General features: G+C 38.5%; 1 protein-coding gene across 5 annotated transcripts in view; it reads right to left on the reverse strand.

Annotated features, from left to right (window-relative positions):
- Positions 1-25,867, reverse strand: part of LOC132142453 (POU domain, class 2, transcription factor 1-like) — a 149,141-nt gene that overhangs the window by 62,878 nt on the left and 60,396 nt on the right. For all 5 annotated transcript variants that reach the window (XM_059552335.1, XM_059552333.1, XM_059552337.1 and 2 more), the window contains exon 4: positions 14,391-14,555. In XM_059552335.1, coding sequence (XP_059408318.1) covers positions 14,391-14,555 — 165 coding nt within the window. The remainder of the gene's footprint in view (positions 1-14,390; positions 14,556-25,867) is intronic.

Raw genomic sequence — 25,867 nt, forward strand, 5'->3', positions numbered from 1 at the left:
CGGGGTTCAGAAACACTCTCCCTATTTAAATCTAGATTAAAAATGCATCTCTTTCGCCAAGCATTTGAATAATGCATCTCTTAAATTGTGACTGCAGTTGCATCTGATCAAATGCGCATTCTTATTCTTTAGCTTAGTTTAAACTAATTAATTTTACTTTGTTGGAACAGAAGCTATGCTAATGATGTCTCTATTTGTTTCTCTGTTTTGCATACAGTAACTAGGATATACACAAGCTCCAGTCTGTATCCAGAACACCTGAGAAAAGATGATGCCAACCCCTCAGAGGACCCCCAGATGATGCTAACCCTGAATCAACAAACAGAACTAACAAATAATTGCTACAAGTGTGACTGCATCATATAATAATTGCTGTTAATAATGTTTATCGTCTGGCTGACTACGTCTTGTATTAATTTTTTCTAAAAAAAAATCCTGTCATATGCGCATAAACTGACAGTCACCACTTATAAGCTACTACGCTTTGCGGTTGAGACTGGTTCCAATAAATGTCCTGCAGGGAGGGGAGAGAGACACCAACGATCTTCTCAGCTGCTCTCACTATTCGTTAAAGTGTCTTGCGGCATGGCGCATTGCAGGCACCATACCACACAGTGATGCAGCTTGTCAGAATGTTTTCGATGGTGCCTCTGGTGAAGGTGGACATGATGGGGGATGGGGCTCTGGCTCTTCTCAGTTTGCAGATGAAGCAGAGATGCTGCTGTGCTTTCTTGGCTAGTGCTGTGGTGCTGTCAGTTTAGGAGAGGTCCTCTGTGATGTGCACACCGAGGAACTTGGGGCTGCTCACTCTCTACACAGTTGCAACATTGACGGTCAGATGAGCATGTTGAGTGTGCACTCTCCTGAAGTCAACAACAATCTCCTTAGTCTTCTCCTTATTCAGAGAGAGATTGTTGTCACTGAACCACCCGGCCAGGCGACCCACCTTGCTCCTGTAGTATGTCATATCTCTGTTGCTAATGAGACCCATTACAGTTGTGTCGTCTGCAAACTTAATGAAGAGGTTGGTGTTGTATGACGGTGTACAATCGTTGGTCAGCAGAAAGAGGGGGACACATTCTTGGGGGGCCCCAGTGTTCAGTGTGATGGTGCTGGGTGTGTTGCTGCCGATCCATACTGCCTGAGGTCTTCCAGTAAGAAAGTCGAAGTATTGAGCCCCAGCTGAAACAGTTTGTGAATGAGCTGTTGAGGAATGATTGTGTTGAATGCTGACCTGAAATATATGAAGAGCATTCTGACGTATGAGTCTTTTATTGTCTAGATGTGTGAGTGCTGAGTGGAGAGCAGTGGCGATGGGGTCATCGGTCAAGTGGTCCAGGGAGGGTGGGGGATGGCAGACTTGATGTGGTGCATAACTAGCCGTTCAAAGCACTTCATGAGAAAAGGAGTAAGTGCAACTGAAGGATAAGTCATTAAAGCAGAATGGAGACAGCTTCTTCGGGGTGGTGGTAAATGATTTTGGTAAATTTTAAGCATGTGGGGAAAACAGCCTGAAGTGGGATGTTGAAAATGTCTGTGAAGACATCAGTGAGTTCCAATACACAGTCTCTCAGTACACGCCCAGGAATGTTAAAGTAATGAAATTGAGCGCACGACATATGAAAGGCCCCTAAAACGTCTAACTAGGGGAGAATGGTTTGCATTTTGTTAAATTTGGTGTAAACCACAATTCATAATGGATAATGTATTGACAGTAACAAGATCACATCAGTTGATGCTTAAACAGCCTGTCTGTGTGAAAGAATCTTGTGAACAAATCAAAACAAATTAAAGGCTGATTTATACTTCTGCATTGAAACTACAACATAGCTATGCAGTAGTTTGTGTGTAGTACATGCAGGCTACGGCATAGCCTGAAGTGCACCTCTCCAAATATGTCACCGCGCGTCAAATCTACGAGGACCACAAGGGCTGTGATTTGTCTGCTAGTACCCCTCCCTCCATATGTATTTGAGTATTGTATGTGGTTTTTGTAGTTTAATATATTTTAATGTTACACCTTGTAATTTAAAATAAAACAAACCAAAGAATAAGTCTCTTATTATAAAACGCAGCATTAGATCACTTCCACTGTCCACGACAAACAGTTGTTCTGCCATGGTACAATTCCTTGTGCAGATTGAAAGATTGCCATCTTCTGTTCCGCTGTCATCTCTCTCTTTTTTTGTAGTTTTAAATTATCTATTCTTTGATATTTATTTGCTGCAGTCATGGTTGATGCTTCTCTGACAAGCTTCTTCTTCTTTGTGGTCTGCGAGTTATACAAGCAATGTGCCTGTGGACACTGCAGACTAGCGGTTTGCATGTGTACTGCACTTCGACGCGGACAATGATGCAGAAGTGTAAATGAAAACCGAGGCTATTTCATATGTCCTGATGAAGAAATATAAATCAGCCTTAACACAACTACACACAAAAAATATATAATGCAGTAAAAACTGCTTTTATAACATATAGCCTAGTTAAGCAACATGACTAAGAGTTGACATTTTATGAGGTCAAACAAGTAGTTAATATTAAGTGACTTCTAAACAAAGATAACAAGCAGAGCAGTTGAGCATCTCTGAGATACACTGTGGTGTTTCATTACTGAATAATTTGGCATTTTTGAATGAATCATTTGAGTCAATGATTCAGTGGTTTATTCATAAAAACAGTCACTTGCTTCATTCTTAAATTAGCCAGCCACCTGAACGAATTTTTTTGAATGAATAACTCACTAATTAACACCAACTACTGGCAGTTTTACTTTCATATTTAAAAGTAGCTTACCTTTGCATTTTCCCCCAACATTTCATATTTTTATATTAAATAACTTAAAACACCAAGCTCATAGCATTATTATGTTGTAATTTTGCAGTGTAAATACATTCATACTACATTTCATCTTAATTAAGTTATCTTTGTAAATGCATTGAAACACTTCAGCTGTTTCTGTTTCTTCTGCAGTGAACAGATCTATAGTATCTTATTATATGAAGTGAAATTATTAAAGGTCCCATGACATGGATTATTTCCTTTTCTTTAAATGCTTTTTAATGTTTCCTTAGGTGTACTTATATTGTTAGTATGATTTTTACATTTAAAATTTAGAAACAAAAAGAATTTTAAATCCTGATATTAGCCCTCTGGCTTGAATGCTCTGTTTGAAGGGGCGTGTCTGCTGTGAGACTGAGTAAACGACAACTGTTGTGATTGGCTGACATCTTTGCATTCGAAATGCATATTACATGTGGAACCCTTCTCAAATATATATATCTCAGTATTTATATATATATTACTATTACAGCTGTCGAGATTAAAGAATTGTGGAAGTGTTGATAATATAATTATTTTTTTGATCTTTTCCCATCACATGAATGGCTGCAGTGATAAGCATTGAGTAGACAGAGTCAGTTTATCGTGTGAATGCAGTGATCTCATCATTATTGCAACACGTTTTCTCTCACAAAATGCTTTCACCACAACTAACAGCAAACACATGAACACACCACATGAATACAGTAAGAGCTTTGTTGTGCAGCATAACAGTGTCATTCATTGTAATGGCAGTTTAGGCAAGAGTGCAGATATACTCGCGATGTGTGACAGCTCCGAAAAAATAAAGGGAGCGTTCTTTGATCACTCTCTGTAGTTAAATCACAATTTAAATAACAGATTTGTTTCATGCTACTAAGAGAGAAGTTGAACGTTTAGTCTCCGACTTAATTCCCTGATGCATAAACAGTATTAAATGATTTAGAAAGAAAGTCTGTGTGAACTTGAATGATTAGCTACACATCAGAAATCACTGATCACAGATCAGGCATTAATGAACACTGTTACTCACTGTTTGTGGCGGTGCTGTCGAATACATATCATAAAAGTCTGTTTGTTACAGCTGTTGCGACTGAATTATATGTAAATATTTGGGCGGTCAAAGCACAGAAAGGGGAGGTAACATTTCTCCTTACAACGTCACAAGGAGGAGATTCAAGATCAGCCCGTTTGAGCTTCCATTTTCTCAAAGGCAGAGAAAGATAGCAAAATCTCTATTTACACCGATTAAAATTTCTAGAAACTTGGGGACCATATACAGGCTAGGGGAACTCATATTAATGTTAAAAAACCTCAGAAAGTGAAATTTTCATGGTCATAGGACCTTTAATAAAATGTAAGAATTTGATATGAAAGATAACATGCATTTAATAAGGTTAGGGAAAAGTCTTAAGTTGCTGGGGGTATATTTTTAGCAATAGCCAAAAAAAATGGTGTGGTTCAAAATTATATATTTTTTGCTTTTATGCCAAAAATCATTAGGATATTAAGTAAAGATCATGTTCCATGAAGATATTTGCATTGCTAAGAATTCATTTGGACAACTTCAAAGGGTATTTTCTCAGTATTTAGATTTTTTTTTGCACCCTCAGATTCCAGATTTTGAAATAGTTGTATCTCGGCCAAATACTGTCTGATCCTAATAAACCATACATCAATGTAAAGCTTATTTATTCAGATTTCAGACATATAAATCTCAATTTGGAAAAATGTACATTTAAGACGACACTTTTGTGGTCATCTTGCAAAATGTTATCACAATATAAAACAATGGTTTCTAATTTATATCCTTTAAAATATGATTTATTTCACATGATCCTTAAGAAATCATTCTAATATGCTGATTTACAATTAGAATTATCTATGTTAGCAACAGATGTGCTGCCAAATCTTTTTGGGAAACGGCGATACTTTTTTCAGGATTCTTTGATGAATAAAAAGTTAAAAAGAACAGCATTTATTCAAAATATAAATATTTTCTAACAATGTAAATCTTTGCTATCACTTCTTAACAACTTGACACATCCTTGCCAAATAAAAGAAGAAGAAATAGCAATGTATATTGTTAGAAGCAGCACTAGGGATGCACCGAATGTTCGGCAACCAAAATTATTCACCTGAACACTGAAAGAGCTTTTGTTGCGATTTTCGGCCAAATAATTTTGGTTGCCAAATAAGCAAATAAAAGGATAGAATAAATTGTACTGAACAATAACATGACACAATCAAATAGAGGCGCACACTAATGCAGCAAACATGACGGCACCATGGTTTAAAGTCCAAAGCACTAAAGTCCTTTAGCACTCTGTGCTAAAATGGTGTTATTCGTCATTTGCTTAGTAACAATTTTAGGGATTTTTAAAAGGCTTGTAACAATGCGATACATGCAACAAATGTCTTCCCAAATTTGTAATGAGAATCATTTATAAATCTGCTGTTGTCAACAAAAAGAGGTCTTCCTGTGGGATTCTGCCAAAAATAAAAGCTGAGAAAAAGCAAGAACTCAATCAACATAAAAAAATATATATATATTATTGTAATTTTACTGTTGTTCTGTAAAATAAAATAAAAAAGACAATAATAAGGATAATAATAATTACAATTGTTCTATTAACATTTATTATAGCATTCACAGTGTTCAGACTGGGATCTGTAATATTTTCTAATGTTTTAAAATAATTCTTTTTTGCTCAGCAAGGCTGCATTTATTTGTACAGTAAAAAAAAAAAATACATGCCTGATTCAAGAAGGGGGTCTCAAAAATGGGCAAAATATATTATTTTAATTATTAACTTAAAATATTATAACTTAATCATTTTAAGTTAAATTGTGTTTTATTGGTATGTCTGAAAAAAAAAAAAACTTACAAACCTTACAAAATTTCTTATCCAATCAAAATACGTAAGAAAAAATAAATGCTGTCAATTAGACAAGTCAGAAGTCTTTTTAAAAAATATATATTTCTGTCCCCCTCATTTCTGAAATGATGGCATTCCCTATGTGTGCAGCACAGAAAACCTTAAATAGTTTAAAGTCATATTAAAATGCGCACAAAGGAATCGATAAGAAGAATTTAAATTTTAATTTTATAACAACCAGATGATTCCTGACCTTAAGCATTTTATTCCAGAATAGGAATAGATTTTGAATTCTAAAGTCTAGGTATGGGTTAAAATGCTAAATAAAATGCTTTTTTTTTGTCCTACTGAAGTCCACCTGGAGTCCACCTTTGTTATTATTACAAACGCACTTTCAATGTGATTTTAAAACATTCAAGCCAAGACTCACGGGCTGTTTGACAAGAATCTGAATCATAAAAATTCATAACGAGGTCCAAACTTACCCATACCCCAAATACATTTTTTATTGGCACCTTTTAATTCACACAGTTTTAAACCCATTCTTTTCTTTTAAACCCTCGCTTACCCTTCTTTGCTTTTGCCCTTCATAAAAACAACCACATAATCTTATATGTGAATGTACTTTTCAAAATGAGTTATAAAACCATTGCTCCTGGCAACAGGGATAGGTAGTAAGTTTGATTAGCATAGCATCAAACATGACAATTTATGAGATTTACATAATGTTTTGCTCCAAAATCACTATATAACATCAGTCATGTTTGAAACAGTTAGCTTCTGGTTCCATGTTGCTTCTTATCACAGTGAGACAGAAAATATTTTTTTTTATAAAATTCTATACTGTGAAGCAAGCTGTCAATTAGCATTACATTGCAACTGGGTGTTTAATGTCTTCCACATTTCATCAGACAAAGAATCTCTATCTGCATGTTATTCAGCTGTAGTGATATCTGATGCCTTTGTCCACATAAGGGATTTCCTGGGTCTCACTTGTGAAACAGAATTAAAGTACATGAGTGTTAGGGTTAACCCTGCTCCATAATGCTCACATCGTGTTGCTTTGGGTAAAAATAGAAAAATAACACTAGTAATTACAAATAAAAATCACACTTTCCTTCTTTCTTGTTTGTTGTTTAAAGATAAAAAAAAAAATCGGTATTGGAATCAGCCAGTTTGCTTGTAAAAAAAAAAATTGGTATCGGAATCGGCCATGAAAAATCATGATCGTGCATCCCTAGACATCATATAATTAAAAAAATCACCTGATGAAAAACTTGACAAATTTCTGGACCTTTATAAGGAAACAGTCAAGTGAACAAAACTACATGAATGTTATCACAGATAAATGAAATGCACACTTATTTCATATTAAATATATATATATATATATATATATATATATATATATATATATATATATATATATATATATATATATATATATATATATATACAATTTACGTGATTACCAATCATTTATATTCACGATTTCTAGTATTTGAAAGTCGTGACATTTGTCAAGTATGGTAACCAATACTCGGGGTTGGTGCTCTGCATTTAACCCATCCAAGTGCCCACACAGCAGTGAGTAGGGAACACTAACACCTAGAGCAGTGGGGAGCTATTTGCTCCAGCGCCCGGGGAGCAATTGGGGCACTGCAGCCATGGGTATTGGGAGTGAAAGAGAGCACTGTTCATTCACTCTCCCCACCTACAAATCCAGCCGGCACTGAGACTTCGGGTTACTATGGATAGTACATGGGTGACGCCGTCAGCGCAGCTGAACTGTTCTGCATTTATGCAATAGGCTAAAGCCATTACCATTACCAAGTAACTACCATGAATATGAAGAGCAGTGGGCAGCCATTTATGTGGCGGCACCCAGGGAGCAGCTAGGGGGTTCGGTGCTTTGCTCAAGGGCACCTCAGTCATGGTATTGAAGGTGGAGAGAGCGCTGTACATTCACTCCCCCCACCTACAATTCTTGCCAGCCCTAGACTCGAACTCGCAACCTTTTGGATTATAAATCCAACTCACTAACCATTGGGCCATGACTTTCCCCAACACACATATATTTATCATGTTTGTGAGGCATGTATTCGCTGAGTTTAGGTTCATTTTTGTAAAAAAAAATGCAAGTGATCATGCTGGCAACTGTCCTGCAAAGCGCGCTTTTACGTTCACTTTCCACACAAACCATTGTATATAGCACACATTTATCTTGGTGAAAAGGGATCATATGATGCTATTTCAAATGTTCCTTTCTCTTTGGAGTGTTACAAGCTCTTGGTGAATAAAGAAGATCTGTGAAGTTGCAAAGACTAAAGTTTCAAATCCAAAGTGATATTCTTTATAAATCTATGCCCCCCTGTAGAGATGCGAGGTTAGCGGTTACAGCCGCGGACTCCGCGGATAAACCGGGGATCGGGCGGATGATGTGACGAAAAATAACATTTGAATTAAATTCGGGCATGTGGTGGGCGGTTGAACCAATCAAATTAAAAATATATGTATACATTGTTAAATATTGTTTTTTGACTATGCCTACATCCAAAAAATAGACCACACTTTGAAAGTCAAATTTTCATCAGGCAGTAATATGGCTAGTGGAGTCTATGCAGATCAACTGCTTGTTATTATCAAAGATGGCAATGCTGGCGAAAGAGGTACGTGACAAACTCAAAAAAGGAGAATTAAAAACAAAGGAAATAGAAGGTCAAAAAAGTGTTGCCTGGAATAAGTTTTACAAAGTGGTAAATCAGGATGACACCAGTGCAGGCTATGTAATTTGCAAAACCTGTGAAGCAATTTATGTTCATAACAGCCACAAGATGGGTACGTCTAACATGGTGCATCACAAGTGTGCTGCTAAACCTCAAACCTCAACGAACACCTTGACAAGTTTTTTCCGTCGAGATCCCAATAGAGTACCACAGGATGTAAAATCAAAGCTAATGGATGCATGTGTGAACCTGTGCTCTCTTGATATGCGCCTGTTTGATATTGTTTCTGGTAAAAGATTCCACCAAGTGGCCCAGACGTTGATCGACATAAGAGCTAAGTTTGGTGCTGTTGATGCTGGTGCCATCTTACCCCATCGCCAAACAGTGTACTTTCGGGCAAAGAAGCAGGCTTCCATTGATAAGCAGAAACTTACGGAGGCCATCCAAAAAGATTTAACCAGCAACGGTGGTATTGCCGTAACCACAGATTTGTGGACAGATGAATTTAAAAAGAGGGCATATACAGTCCTGACGTGTCACTACATCAGTCAGTGGAAGCAGGAAAATCGTATTTTGGCAATGGTGGAACTTGACCCTACCCTGAAAAAAAAACAGCGAAAACCTTAGTGAGCAGATAACAAGTGTCTTAATGTCCTACGGAATACAGACAGACAAAATAGTTTTTGTCAGTGACCAGGGCGCGAATATAACTCCGGTCATACCACTGGATTCCGTGCTCCGCATCCACCAGGATCAACTCACACACCTGATCGACTTTCTCACCCTTTTCAAGTTAACAATCAGCGAGCTTGAAGGGGAACATTAGCCAACCATTCACATGGTGTTGCTATGGTTTTTTAAACTCAAAAAACACTGTGAGCCCAAGTTTGGAGACCCACCTTACATGAAAAGTCTCCGCTCTCGCGTGTTTCAATGCTACTCATGAAATCGCCACTTTTCTCCACCCGAAATTTAAGTCCCTGAAAATGCTGGTAGAAGAGGAGAGACGAGAGGTGATTAAGCAAGTTCGCCAACTTCTACCAGAGGAAGGCGTCCGTCAAAATGGTCAAAATGGAGAAGGCAGCAACCCTGTCACCGAGCCCATGCCAGCAACAAAGCAAGGTGGGTCGATACTTTGCCTATCAGGGGCCGGCAACCTTTTCGTTATAAAGTGCCATTTTAAGTTTCCAAATTCATCACTGTGCCATAATCCATATATACGTAGTATAACTTGTTTGATTAATTGTATTGTAATTTATTAATAATCATTTATAATTGAGGAGCTCTTTTCCAAAACGGGCTTTTCAATAGGGTTTAGGAAAAAGAAACTTTGTCGCTCTCCTTAATCTCTGTTAGGTTGAGCCAGAGGTGGCGCCCCAGCACAACCAGGTTGGCCATGGATCGTCCGATGGCCTGGGCTGTGGCTTTCGTGGCGCGCAGGGCCAAATCTGTGGCGCTGCGGAGGTCGCGAAAAGCAGGTTCACTAGGGCTAAACTCATCCAGGGAACGGAGAAGCATTGCCTGGAACACTTGCAATATGGCCATGGTGTGTAGTGCTGAAGCGGCTTGGCCCGCAGAAGTGTAGGCTCTGCCAGCCATGGCAGAGGTCGTCCTGCAGGGCTTGGAAGGAAGGACTCTCTTGTTTTTCCACCCCACAGCCGCGGTGAGCAGCCACGGCCTCGTCCAGGGGCGGCAATTGCTCATAGCCCTTCTCATGAGAGCCGTCTACTGAGCTGAGAGCTGCAGAGGAAGTGCGTAGGTGAGCCGAGTAGGGGGCGCGCCACGACTTTGTCAGCTCATCATGAACCTCAGGGAAGAACGGGGCAGAGCGCTGGCGGGGGGCCTGGCGGCGTCCTGGCAGGTACCACTCGTCCAGCCTGCTGCGTGTTGGCTCTTCAGGGGGGGCCCACTCCAGATGGAGTTCCTCAACGGCCTTGGAGAGGATGCGGAGAAGCTCGGCATCCATCCCAGATCTGGCGTCGATGGGCTCTTGTGACGGTAAGTGGGCGGGGTCAGAATCACCGGCCCAGTCCTCCGTTTTAGAAGCCGCGAGTGACATGGAGTCGTTCAAGGCAGAAAACACACTCACTATGGCTGTCATCCTCATGCAGAGGGGCTCTGCATGTGCCACAGCTGTGGCGCGGCATGGCCGCCGCCGTTAAAACGGCGTTAGAAACGCTCTTTTAGAGCGGTGAAAAGCGCTGGAAAAAGCTCTTTTGTGATCGCCGGATGGCGGCAGGAGATCGCTGAGAAGCGGGAAGCCCGAGATCGGCGCTAAGAGCGGCTGTCTGCGAGAACACCGGCGGTCGGCGGTCTCAGCTGGTCCGCTGCGGTGCCTCTTCGACGGGGAGAGCTCGTTCCAGGCGTAGGCGTTCAGCAAAGATCCAGCGAAGTGAAGTCGTCGCTGAAGGAGTAAGATCTGATTTCCTCTGGCGATTGCCTGCTTATATAGCCATTCGCCCCACCCATTTTGGCGGGCTTTGGCGCGCTGCATCACCACAGGCTCGCGCAGCTACGCAGCGCTGTCATTGGTTTGAAAAAGTTTACAGATTAAACCAATGGCAGTGCAGTTGCACTGCGTTACTGAAAAGGCTTCAGTATCGATGAAAAAAGGAGCTTTTCCCCATACGCAGTATGAGTGAAGTATCGAAAGGGAAACAATGTTATGTGACAGTTCTGCATTACGGACGTGACCACTCTGAAAGCGGCATTAAAAGAATTTCAAACTTTCACAGAGACCTCAATCAGAAAGCACAAAGCCTTTCTTTAAAGCGAATTTTGATTTGTATTAATTGTATCTTAATTGTAATCCATGTTTCATTAACCAATTTACCAATCTCGATTGTGTAGGCTATTTTTGTAATATTAAAGTGTAAAATATTAGCCTGTGTATACCAACGTGGATCAATTATTAATGTTAGATTTCATCTGTCTTTTGTAGGCATAGCCGATGGCGCACCAATGAAAAAGCCTAGGACTGACTTCACAGAATGGGAGGAGGAATCGGATACAATAATACTGGATGAAGTACAGAAGTATTCCTCTACAAACTTCCGTTTAGACAGATCAGCAGAGGAATATCTACTTTCCTTTTGGGAGAAACAAGGCCAGTCATTCCCACGACTACAGCACCTTGCCAAGAGAATTCTATGCATTCCAGCAACAAGTGCTGTGAGCGAGTGCTCCTTCAGTGCAGCAGGGCGCATTATAGAGGCCAGACGCTCTTGTCTGAATCCTGACACTGTAGATGCTACTTTATTCCTGCATAATGCCAAGAAAAATTCAAACTAGACCTAAGGTAAGGCATATTAAACCAATTAGCCTATGTTATCTAGGCTACACATAGCCCATGTTTAACAAACTTTTGAGTTCGGTCAGCTGATAATTTTACGTTCATATTGGTTTTGCCTATTCTATTCTAGACATTTTGTGTGTTAGTTATTTGGCCTCGCTTTTACGTTCCGAGGCTTAAGGCTATTTTGCCAGAATTTCTTTGTCGCAACTGATGGCGTAGTATTTCATTGATGCTTCAAGTTTGTGGGGATGATCCTAAGTCCATGCAATTTGGTCATAGACTTGTCATACAGGCAATTTAGCCTGGTCAGACTTTATGTTCGTTCAAAGAGGGATGGCATATTTATTTTTCTAATTTAAGTTTGTGGGGGTGACTGAGCCTATAAGGCTTAGCTACGATATGCCGTTTTTTTTATTTATTTTTTTCAACTGTTTGCCAAAACATGTGACTATAGCCTATGCCTACATTAAGATATTTATTTAAATAATTTTTTACTGCCTATTGTTTCTTTTGGCATATAAAATAGGCATTGTCTGATAGAGATATCAATAAAGGTTCATCTGTATCGCAGAATTGGTGTTTTTTCAGATTTCTACAAGCTCAATAACATTCACAGCAAAAAATAAATAAAATAAAAAATAGTTGCAAAACTATGCCCATTAATTAGATGTGCAAGGTAAGCAGGTAAGTTTTTGGGGTTGTTATGGACAACTACAAATGTGAACATTATTAGCCTATAATGTAAATGACTTATTTTATTCGAGCTTTCTTTCTATTTGCTAAAAAATTAAGAGAAATAGGCATTTAGTAGAAGGCTAAATAGCAGCATTTTGAAATGATTTTGCCAAAATGCGTTTTCTATTAGGCTACAATGAAAATATTGTACAGTACAGTGCGTTTAATGTGCACTGCTGATATTCTGAGAGCTTTCTAGTCTCGCGGCTGTCATCAGCAGCACCTTGCATTGCCCAATCAGCGGATGGCGGGTGGGTGTGGTTTTGAAATTGGTCAAAAACGCTGGTGCTGATGGATGGCGGACGGATGATGAGTTTTGTGAAGCGGTTTCGAACGAAATAATAGCCCATCCACGCATCTCTACCCCCCTGAAATGGCTCATTCTAACATTTTGCAAACTTTTATTCTCGTTGTAGTATTGTTATTGCCACCACCGCCATGTCGTATAGATGTTGTGTTTCACTGTGAAAGCCTTCCTAAAGAAGATGATATCTGCTTTGTCATGCCTGGAGCTGATCCGTGCTGTTTTCGCTGAGGAAATACATCAACTTTGCACTGCGGATCGCCAAATCAGCTTTCACCATGGACGGAGCTGCGTCCGGCCCGGAGTTGTCACTCTAGGCCTCCGGCCTCTGCTCACTCAAGCCCGCAGTGTGTGATGTTGTTCGATTGAGAAAGTGAAACTACTCTTGTTTTTGCCTTCCAAAAAGAAAACACGACTAGAAATCATGTTTATATCATGTTTATAATGGGTTTTATGTTTGTGTCTCGTCGCTCCGGCCAGACAAGGCTTCACAATATGTTAAGAGGCGTAACATTTTTGTCTCGCGCTTGAGGCATTTGGCCAATAACAACGCGCTGGATAGCTGGCCAATCACAGCACATCTCGCTTTTCAGAGAGATGTGGCTTGTGAAAATCGGTGCGTTTCATAAGACGGGGCATAGAGTAGAAACAATAATGTACAGTATCTGGAAAATAATGCGAAATGAAATATAATCATTTTACCATTAAATTCAAAACTTAACTATTTTAAAATAGCTGAAACTGTAGTATAAGCTGTTTTGGGAAAAGGGGGAAAAAATACGGGCTGAACATCTTCAAGTGAGTGGCGGGGCAAACCGAAAGTTGATGCTGAAAGTCCAGCACGCGTAATGTTAATTATGTGAGTAGCCTACAGGTCTGCTCATGTCTGAAAATAATATATGAAAACAAACTTAATTTACATAAAAACATTATAGCTTATATTTGTTTAGTACATTTTTAAATTAATGTAAGAACTAAAATGAATTGTAAAACTGAAAGTTATTTTAAAAATTGTGTTCAGCATGGTGAGCCGCATTTGAATTCGTGATGGGCCGCATGCAGCCCGCGGACCACGGGTTGAGAACCACTGGTATAGCATGCAAGACTTCAATTATAAATAATTATTTTATCACAAATAAATCTTTAAATTAATTAAACTTGCTGTGGCTATAGTATTATAGATTACACAACATTATAATATTATTTTCCAATTAATCTTTACATTATTATAATTTTAAATTACTGTCCCCACATTAGTAGGGTACTCTTATAATAAATAGCAGTGGCTGTGATAGATTTATATATGAATTCCACTTAAAAAAGATGCAATCTAATCCTGTTTACATGAAATAAGCCTGCTCCTGAGCTCTGGACCTGTGGCTATGACAGGATGAGCTTCGAAGAACCAAATAATCCAAGATCATGCCAAATTGCCAGCAAATCAAATCCAGCTAACTAGTGATGTACGAAGAATGGGCCTCAGAAAAATTATTAATTTTGTTTTTAAGGATTAAACCAGTTGTGAATGAGCAGCCATTCTTAATCTGAGACAGACAGACAAAAGTAATGCATCCAGTGTTAGAGGGAGTGTCAGTAATCTTGAATTTAAATTTGGACAGTGAGATGTCACTTACAGACGCAATCTGAATTGGTTGGGACAGTGTGATGGGCGTGGCTGCAGAGGCAGAGATATTGGCTCCAGTGGTGCTGCTCTGTTGACTTCCAGACTGCTGCACGGCGGCGGCGAGGAGCTGCGCCTGCGTTTGCGGCAACAATAACTGCGCTGGAGTTAAACTCAACTGCACAGAAACAAAAAGAGAGAGAGAGAGAGAGAGAGAGAGAGAGAGAGAGAGAGAGAGAGAGAGAGAGAGAAAATAGAGGATCTGTAATTGACAGCTGCTCAAACAAACACAGAGACAGCTAAGCTTCATAACAGTTATAAACACAAACACAATCAAATAGGGTAAAACACAGTCCCTAAAGAAATTCATATGACCTTTTTTTGTTATATTTAACTGATTTTGCAGTGGCTTTTCTCAAAACTTGAAGCAATATTTGCATGATTTCTTGTGTTGTTTTGCAGTGAAAAAAAAAAAAGACAACCTTAACTACTTTTCTGACCTCAAGAAACAGAAACTGAGCGCATTTAGGCCATGCCCACACTCTCCATTGATTTTGAATTGCAGGAAGCTGCCTCCTTGTCATTTCTGACTTGTAACAAAAAACTGAATTTGTAGAAGCTGCTGTGTGACAATGTGTACAGTACACAAAGTAAAAAAAAACAGAACTACATTTTTATAAGATGTCAACCCCCCAAAAAACAAGCATTTAAGGACATAAAAGAAGAGAGCAATGTGTCATATTACTCTGAAAACTATGCCCACTGGAGGGAAACGTAATCGTAATCAGTGACAGGAAACATTCACTATTTATAACCATGTCAAAGGATTATTTCACCACCTTATGTGAACTCGAAGGACACTACATTTTATTGTTCTGTCAGTGCCAGACACTTTCCTTACCTTCCTTTTGTTGGAGAAATGATCCAACTGAGTGGCCCTGAAAATGTGAAATACACTGACATCTCCAACTATTTGATCAAATCACCAGGTAACAGCATCATTTAATCTACCTAACAAAGATAAAAACACAGCTCAGATGGCTTCAACCATCTAAGACATATCATAACTTACGTAATGATAATGACAGAAAATAGCCTCAGTTTTATGAAAGTTAGAAGGAAGCAGGGGTGCAGTTGATTACTAAAATGATGGGACAAATTAGCTTTTAGAAAGCTTATATTAGCTATGCGTGTTAGCAAGCTGTAGCTTGGGCCAATCATCCACTTTGATATATACAACTTAATATGAACTATTTGATAAAATTGTGATATTTAAAAGTATTTGTTTATAATCAAATAGGGAATGTTTCCCTCCAATGGGCATAGTTCTCAGACTAATATGACACGTTGTGCTCTACATTTGTGTCCTTAAACGTTTGTTTTTTCGAAAGCTTATAAAAATTTACTTCTGGGTTTTTTCTTTTTTTTTTGTACACCTTTTTACTGTACACCTTGTCAACAGCATCCTTTAGGCATTGTTCTCGGTTTTTATTTATTTATTAATATTTTTTTAAGCCTTATGCCCCTGTCCATTTTTGGTGGTTTCAAGCCAATGTGTGCATATAGATTGTCTCTCTTTTGGGGCATTTTATTTGTTCTTTTTTCCATGGTTCCACTGAAATTACCCAGAACAATTGTACCCGGAACAACTGTACCAGGAACCTTTGTATTTGTCCAGTTTATAGAAAGCCTCACCAAATCTGACCAGCCAGCGTTTGCGATCACGAGAACTTGTGCAAACGCTGATGGGTGACATGAATGCAGATGACTCCAGATCGGCGATGTGGTATTTGCTTTCCCAACAAGATCCATCGCCCAACACTAAATTAATTTGCTGAATGCATAAACTGTATTTTCCCGCGCTCAAATCTGCCAATCTAAAGGAAACTCTGTGTTTGAGGTAATTTGTTAATTACCATTGATTTAGAATTTGCAACTATTACAGTTATTACACTTATATACAAAACTTTGTATTATGCTTGCTATAGAGTTTGTGACGTCACGTGCACTACCGCCGGTGGCAGTAGACAACCGCGGTAGCAACCGACCACCGCGGTGAGGCGGTTGTCACGGCAACCGTCACAGCCCTAATTACCGTCTACAACTGCAATTTTTTCCGCAATGTTTTCTCTTGGTTCTAAATAAATGCGACTTATAGTCCAGTGCGACTTATATGTTTTTTTCCTCGTCATGACGTATTTTTGGACTGATGCGACTTATAATTAGGTGCGACTTATAGTCCGAAAAATACGGTATATTTATAATAAAACAAAATAGGATATCAAATACCACTGCCTCCTTTCGTTTTTCATTTAAACATAATAGTAGCAGCAGAAATGTACTTAGTTCAGGGAAATGTTTATATATACTAGGGATGCAACGATACCATTTTTTCAGAACCGTTCCGATCCTGAAAATTCTGAGTATTTGCCGATACAATCCAATCCGATATCAGCACAGTTTTTTTTTTTAATTCAATATAGAATTTCTATACTTCTGTGTTGACCTGATCATCACTCTTTTGTGTTAATCACAATCTGCTACATAAACACAACCTCATTTTAATGAAAAATAACAAATGAAAAAATATATAATCATAAACAATTACAAAAATATTATTATAAACTAGGTTGGAAGATAATTCAGCAGCAAAAGATACTATAGATTCTAGAAAAATCACAGGAGCACAATAATTTTGTAAAATCTATTGAAATATTTTATTTACAAATAAGAGTGAATAAGTCTAAAATCTGGTAAAATGTTACACACTGTTCTTTGTATTTTTGTAAAATACATTATAAAAAAAACAAGTATAGACATTTATATAGAAATCTAAAAGATGTTTCTTTAAAATCTATAGCACAGTAATAAAGGCAGCAACATATCATAGACAGGACAGAACAAGAAATACAATGAATAATCTTTGATTTCGCAGAAAATATTATAATACTGAAGGCGCAAATATAGAGCGCCACAGAGCGCTTATACACATCCTGTGTGCAGAATGATGAGCTTGAAACAACACGGAGTCACAGTGCACAGGCTGCGCAACCCGCCGAGTCTGCATAGAAAGCTGCTCGTCTCGTGTTCATCTTCAGTTCTCTCTTCACAACAGTTCAGTCAGTGTACTGTTTAAGTAAATGAATTACTCCGTGATATTGGTTTATTTCAACTCACGTTAAAAAAGTAAATAAACTGTGGATAAATGCTAACTGGAGACGCAAATCAGTTCAAACAATTCAGTCCTATTTGGTGAACTGGTTCAACCGGTTCACTAAGAAGAACCGGTCAAATCAAACGATTCGTTTGCGAACCAGACATCACTAGTACAAAGGGAAGAGATATTGATGCGTAGTCTATTAAATCTGTGCATTAGTTTAATGAGCCTTTTCTTTGAACGGTTATAAACCTCAGTTACTGTGCGCTCTTGAAGAGAGTTTCATCGTTTTGACTGTAGTAACCGAACGCGACATGCAGTTTGAACACTGAATGGAGGATGACAGACAGCCGCAGTGGAAAGAAGAGTTTATGTGAACTTGAATTTAATGACTTCAATATTAATCTGTACCTCACATTGAACTATGGAACAGCTTCAGAACACTTGAAAAATTTTCTTGAAAATGTTTTGGTGCTTTATAATGTTTTGTGCCTTTTGTGGAGCTCAACAATAACAGAATAGTATAAGCACAGTATCGGATTTGGACTGGTCTCATCCGAGCGATACCCGATCTGCAGAAAATGCCAGGATCGTATCGATGCATCCCTTATATAAACAGCCATTACAATGAAACTAAATATTATATCAATTGTTTCTTTTTATTTGCATTTTAACATATAGATAAATTTAATATAGACCAAAGATTACCTGTTAGATTTACCCAAAATGAATTATATTTTATGTTTAACCTCTAAAGAGACATCAGAGCCAGCAGCACATATCAGAAGGACTAGCCGAGGTGAGGCTGCTCTAGATGGAAACATGAGCACTGAGCTCACGCTGATCGCGTGGAGCTGACCGTTTCTGAAATCTGCGAAACATTTTTAAAATTAAATTACATTTCATGACACAATAACAGTAATATTAAGGAAATGATCCGAATAAATGGTGGTTGAAATCACAATGCTGCATGAACTCAACCAATCAGCCTGTTTAGCGCCCAAGTCCCGCCCCCAAAAGTTCCAGAACTTTGAAGAAGTACTACCTTACCAGCAGGGACTTTCTGAGGGGCACTTTTTTACCCGGAACTTTATTTAGTTCGTGGTCCCTGTGGTGGACACACTGAGTACTAGCCCTAGTTCCTGGGTAAAGTTCCAGCGGTGGAAACGCTGCATTTGCTGGCCAAAACTAGTTTGGCGGCCCTGATGGCCCAGGTCATTTGCACCTTGGCTCCAGATGCAGAGCGCTTATGTGTGAACAATGGGCATTGGTGATTGAATTAGCCTGTGATTAACAGGTCATTGATGTAGTCTCTCTTGCCCTTCACCTCTGGCAACATAATAAAAATAATACAGACGAGATCCTCAACATATGTATTTCAAATGACAAAGTGATCACAAAATCTCAATAAAGATTTATGATGTGTATACATTAACGATATACATTCATATATATATATATATATATATATATATATATATATATATATATATATATATATATATATATATATATATATATATATATATATATATAAATCTTATTGTCTTATGTAGCGTGATGCTACAGTTTCAATCTCTGCTATGTGTGGATATACAGTGGAGCGAAAAGTCGTGCCTCACAGGACCACCTTGCTACATAAATACAGACATACAACAATGAAGTAAAACAGTATAAACCTATACACTACTAACCTACTGTCAGATTTTGACTATAAATATACTATATATAAATTTTTACCTACACAAACTAAAAAATACAAACTACACGAATGCTTCACATAAATACTGTACCTATACACTACTAACAGATTTTGACTATAAATATACTATTTATGTGTGTGTGTGTGTGTGTGTGTGTGTGTGTGTGTTTACCTATACATAAATGGAAAAAAAGATGATACGAATGCTTCACATAATACTGTACCTGTGCAAAAAAAAGTCAAGTCAAGAAGCTGGCTGGGGAACAGTGCAAGATGATTTGTAGTGGATGAGCATGTAAACATACACATATTGTCTTTTTTGGGATTATGTACAAAAAGCAGTGTGTGTGAAAGGTCTCTAGTGCGCATAGAGAAGTGTGTGTTACTACAACTGCGTGTAGATGGTCCATGTTTCAGGAGGTAGGGGGTTTGTTTGGGTTTTAGGAAGAGAGTGGGGTGATTTCAGTTCAGGGCTCTCACCAGGTGGGCAGGGTTTCATATTTTTTTGAAGCACCCCTGGGCGCCGCCATTGGCTAGCGGACCCCCACCTGCTGTTAGCGTTCCATTGACTCCCATTCATTTTTGCGTCACTTTGATAGCAAATAACTTTACATCTGAGGCATTTAAAGACTCCATTTGTCCATTCATTATTTCTAAAAAAAAAAACATGAAAATATATAAAAGGCCCCATTACCTTGTATCTTACGTTGTGGCCTCGTAGAAGCAGTTTTTGTAAAAAAAAAAATAGGCTAACGATTGCGTCATAACCTGCGACTCTCTGTCGCACAGTAGAGAAATTACTGTATGGACAGGAGGAGAAGCTTGCAGGCAATCTTTTACTGTCTATGAGGCAATCGGGGGACTTTGAAGCATGACGTCAGGCCCAAAGAGTCCATAAAAGCAACGGGACAAGATTATTCAACAACGTCTGCAAGATTCGGTGGGTGATTCAGATTTTTCTTGGCACAGCGGTTAGAAGACTTACAGGTTGCTCACGTGACATTTACGTCATCAAGTTCAGTTTGAGTCTGCGCAGTACGCTTGACCCCCAGGAAGTGCGTGCTTCTAATTGTCTCCGTTGAATCCAATGGGGTCGCTGTGTCCATTTCTTTTACTGTCTATGTCTGTTGAGCGTTCTGGTTATGGGTGGGCAATATAGCCTCAAAATTATATCACAATATTTCAAAGATAAATGCGATAATGATCTTTATTACTATATATATAAAATGTATTACTATATATATATATATATATATATATATATATATATATATATATATATATATATATATATTAGGGGTGTAACGGTTCACAAAATTCACGGTTCGGTTCAATACAATACACTGGTGTCACGGTTCGGTTCGGTACGTTTTAGATACAGCAAAAAGAAAAGCTACATTAAGCATGTTCTTAAAACCTACGTTTTCCACTACAGCACAGTTACTCATTGCGCGGCTCGCGAGCCGCATGCGGCTCGTCAAGCTATAACTGGCGGCTTGCATAGTAGCTTACAGTATCACACTGCCACTTGCCTTCAGAGCATGTGAGGCGGGAGCGAGCGGGGAGCACGAGCGGGGAGCGCGAGCGGGCGGATCTTGGACAGAGCGCAGAGCGGCAATTTCAAAAGGATGGTGGACGCATTTCCCGCTCAAATTTCGCTCTGCTCACACCACGAGTCTGAAGCATGCTCATTCAAGCCTGACCCTGAATCCATTAGTCTTGCACAGTCATCAACAGTAGACTATTTTCAAGCAAAACTCGGCTCAATAATGGAGTTCAAAAAGCTCTCTGACAGCGGCACTAAGACTTCTTTAAAACTTTCACTGAGACCTCAAACAGAAAGCACAAAGCCTGTCTTTAAATTTGATTTCGTTTTGTATTAATTGTATCTTAGTTTTAATCAAGGTTTCATCAACCAATTGTCTGGATTTAATAAGAAGTAAATAGAAAATAACTAACCACGATACGAAGGAGCCGGTGTGAACCTGGAGTTTGTCTCATGAATGAACCGAAACTCAGCGTATAGCCTACTTGCCTCACAGACCCGACAAATAGGCTATATATAAAGCTTGAAATGTCTACTTTTAAACAAAACAATTCAAAACGAAAGAAAACAGACTGCTCTCCCTCCCGTATGAAATGTGCATTTCTCTCAGGCGTGTTCACTACTGCGAAGATCACGAGTCAGCATCTTTCTAGACGACAGACATAAAAAATTTTTTAAAAGTCTTCTGCTATATTTTACATATTCATAATCATTAATTTTGCCGGTTCGTTGTGACAGCTTTTAGGTGCCCTTAAATGTTACATGAATGCATCAGCAATGAAAACAGAGATTTTTTTTTATTTTGGGGGCATTTTGTTTGACATGCATGCCAGCTTTCGCTCATCCCACTATTAAAGTAAATCTGTTCTTAAACGAAAATGTATTGGCCGTGTTATTTCTTTTTTGTGGGATGTCCAATTTATATGTAGAAATGCACATTTGCAAAGGTGACTTAGTATGTTGTCGTAAAAGTGGCTCGCCTTTTGATTTTGCTCTGCCAATGTGGCTCTTCTGAAAAAAATTGTGAAATGGCTTATGCGTTTAACAGACCAGAAATAGAAGATCCTCCAATAACTAACAGGTGTGGTGTTTGGGTGCACTTTGGATTCCCTGTTAAACGCATTGGCCATTTTGCAACGCACCTTCAGCGTGTATTACTGAGTGAGCGAGCGCCTGACTGAGTAGCCTAACATAAACATATAATATGGTGTTTTTTTCTTCTTCGGGGGTGTCAGGGGCGTTGCCTGTTACGTCGTTTGGGTTATTGGGCTACCTTGTTGAACGCATATCATTATATTTCACAATTTTTTTTATTTTCCAAATATAATTAATTAGTCCAACGAACCGTTCGGTCCATAATGCGTACCGCGTACCGAACCGAAAGCCTCGTACCGAACGGTGAGTGATGTAGAATAGAATGACTGTGCTGCGCCTGACACGGTGCGTACGAGAGAGAGCCCCGCTGCGCGCGTGCACTCACAGTCTTCAAACTACACGAGCGCTCTCTCTCTCTCCCTCCCTCCCTCGTGCATATTAACCAAAATCATTAGACACGATAGAAAAAGGGCGGAACGCCAAAGTTCCACGTGGAGCATTCTGAGATTTTTTTTTCTACATGACAGGCTGCTGGCTCCCACTGTTAATTTCTATTTTTTATTTTTTGGAAAAGCACTCTCTGTATTAGCTTAAAGCCCTAAAGTTTACATTGGTTACTGTATTCTTTCAATTGCTCTAAACAAGTATTTTGGGTGAACTTTTTTATTGAATGCTAGACATCAAGTTGTTGTTATTTTCATCTGAAAGAAGAACTTTTTTTTCAGTAAGCTAGGCCCTATGTGTTCAGTGAGGTTGTTTCAGTAAGCTATGTGTTTTCAAGGCTTCAAGGTTTTATTGAATGCTATCTCTATACAAGTGCAAAGTAATGCTTTCTTAGTCAGTCTTTTATTTTGTAATTTTAAGAGCAATAAACATATATTGCAATGTTAAGGAATTCATGTTTTTTTCATTCAGATATGTAAATCAACAAGTATAAATTGTTAGTAGTCAATTAATGGGGAGATAATCACAATCGAATCGGTCTGAAAAATTAATCGTTAGATTAATCGATGCATCGAAAAAATAATCGCTAGATTAATCGTTTAAAAAATAATCGTTTATCCCAGCCCTAATATTATATATATATATATATATATATAATAAACCTTGGAACAACATTTTATTGGTCATTGCAGCTGGCAGGCAGCAGCATTTTTTAGTGGAAACAAAATGAAGGGAATTTTCTAATCTTTTTCCAATGAGCTACTGTCATCGATGCCAGACTTCCTATTTTGAAGTGTAAATCTATTGTCATAAGGTGGCAGCAGCAGCTGTGTATTTTACTTCGACACATCGTTTTCCACAACTGCACACGCACTCGTGCCTTTGATAACTGTGCACGTTGTTTTATCTGACTATGCATGTACCCTGCCGCATCTAAATTACATTATATTTGTCCCATACTGTCATTAATATACATACTGACTTCAACTTGGACCACTAAATAAATAGACTGCTATTATTATGTGTGCTATTGTATGTTATGTTATTGTGACAGCCCTCAAGGGACTATTTGGTCAACCAGCTTATTCCTACTTGAAAAGCAAACTGAAAAGCACATGTTATATTGTACACTGTAAACACAATCAAAGCTTCAAAAAAGCGCGAAAAACGGGACCTTTAAACAAAACAAAAAATTATCTGTGCTCTATTTCAAATCAGAGGAGAACATTTTAATTACTATCCAAAAAAAAGATGCTAAATACATGTTATTTGGATTGTCTAAATAAAAAATTTGAAGTAAAAACAGAAAGGTCTGATTTTACCTTTGTCACTCTCTGACAGCAAGTGCCACTAATGGAACAGCAGGTATTTAAAGGCTGCTGCCCCTTTAAGACCAAATGCACGGATCCAATATAATAATGCACAGAAGATTTCTTTCTCCACTCTATATGGTCACTTAAGACATAATCAACTGTGTTTACGTGAATACTTGCAGAGACAATTATTTTGAGATAATTTTGTGTGTATGTGTTCATTCAGAAGCAAGGATGCGCGAAAGAGGAATAAATTCTGTGTAAGCACATTGTCTGAAACGCTGCTCTCGGCGCATGCTTTGAATGAGTGCACGCAAGCTCCAAATGCGCGCAGATTGTTTAAAACATTTGAATCGGCAAGACTTAGAAACAAGTCCAAACGATCAACTATGATCCGTTTCACCCCTACAAGAGAGTGAATGACACAAATCAAGTTAGGAATTTTTAATCACTATTGACGATAGCCCGTCAGGCAGGACAGTGATACAGTTTGGAGCCCAACGGGAAAACACAATAAGCCCCGGGACGTCGGGCTAGCGATTTTGCGAGCCCTGTACCTCATATCTATCCAGTTTGTGAACCAATGGTTTCCACACAGATTACCCTATTTATTAATAATGGATTATAATGAAATACAGTTACTCATATTTTGAATTTTAAATACGTAACACGGTTACATGTATTTCGTTACTCCCAAGCACTGGGGATAGCCCATTTGAAATGTCACATTAATTCAACATTTATCTAAACTTCATTTGTCTTTTCAAATGAATTCTTCACTGAATTAATCCGTAATTAGCTTTTTTCGGCCGATTTTTCCGGACGTGCGCCCGCGTGCACAGACTACATTGTAATCATTCGCTATCATGTCGTTTGTAGAGGAAGTATTTCGAAATCTGTGCGCAGGACACGGGCAGCCGTTCAGCACTGGAAGTGCAGAGCTACACGTCTGAGGCACAGATAGCAGGAAGCGAACAGCAGCTTGTGCAGTGTTGCCAACTTCTTTCAATGGAAAGTAGCTAAACCGTGCCTGAAAAGTCGCTAAATGCCGCTAGATGACGTCATATGTTAATTAGCATTTTCATGACGTAAGTGCGTCATATTATCTTGCCCTTTCTGTGCTCATGTACAGCATTTTAATGCAGCCAAAATTCTCAATAAAACGTTTTTTTTTTTTATTATATGTTAATGTTTCTGTTGTCCGACAATGGAATTAATATTATAATGACTGAAACGCGGTCCATTAAGACTAAATAACCAGCTCTCAAAGATGTTAATCTCTGCACTAAAATCCTATTCACGACATTGTCTAATGAAATCACATACACATAAGATTAAGACAATGGGTGTACTGTGATTTCGGCTATACTTGTATGTAAAATAGAAGCAACAGAATATATTTTTTTAACTGAAAGTGCTGCTCCTCTAGAGCAGATGCAGAGAGAGAGAGGCGTGTGCGCTCGCTGGGTGAGAGAGAGAGAGAGAGAGAGAGAGAGAGCTCGTGCGGCAGTACCGGAGAGTCTCAGAGACTAAATAAGGTCTGACAAAAAAAGTCGCTAGATTTGTCGCTAGTCGCTTTTTGGGAAAAAAGTCGCTGAGAGGGTCTGAAAAGTCGCTAAGTTGGCCACACTGAGCTTGTGTACTGGCGCACAAATAAAAGTCTTTCCAGTGCGTACGGAGTAGACCGTGAAGAGTTGTTCAGCTCAACTTCTCGCGTGTTGGATGAGAAACGAAACGGACTTAACTGTGACAAACTGAAATGCTTTTTTTTTTTTTGTAAAGTAGAACTTGCATACACGTTTGAAAAGCCAGAAGCAAACTTCAGTTCTGTATAGGATGATTATTTTTATTTTACCTTAAAATTAAATCGTCTTAATTTGATTTAAAAATCACCTACTGTAGCACACTGAAAAAAGTTTTCATTCATCCAATTAAAAATTTTTAGGGTAATGATACATATATATTTTTTAACTTGAGACAATAGTTATTTTTCATTGGCTCAAGTAAAAAAATATAGAAAATTTTTTATTTTATTTTTTTATATGTTTGAATTAATTGTAGGCTACTTACTGTGCAGTTACTGCCGTTAATTTCAGATGGTTACGGTTTTTGTTTTCAATAGCCAAAAACCAGTTTGGCCTATTAAATACCAAATAAACATCTTGTTTATGCACACTTTCCTTCTTTCTTGTTTGTTGCTTAAAGATAAAAAAAAAAAAATTGGAAATCGGTA

Source organism: Carassius carassius, chromosome 6 (assembly GCF_963082965.1).
Source record: "Carassius carassius chromosome 6, fCarCar2.1, whole genome shotgun sequence".
NCBI classification, from domain to species: Eukaryota; Metazoa; Chordata; class Actinopteri; order Cypriniformes; family Cyprinidae; genus Carassius; species Carassius carassius.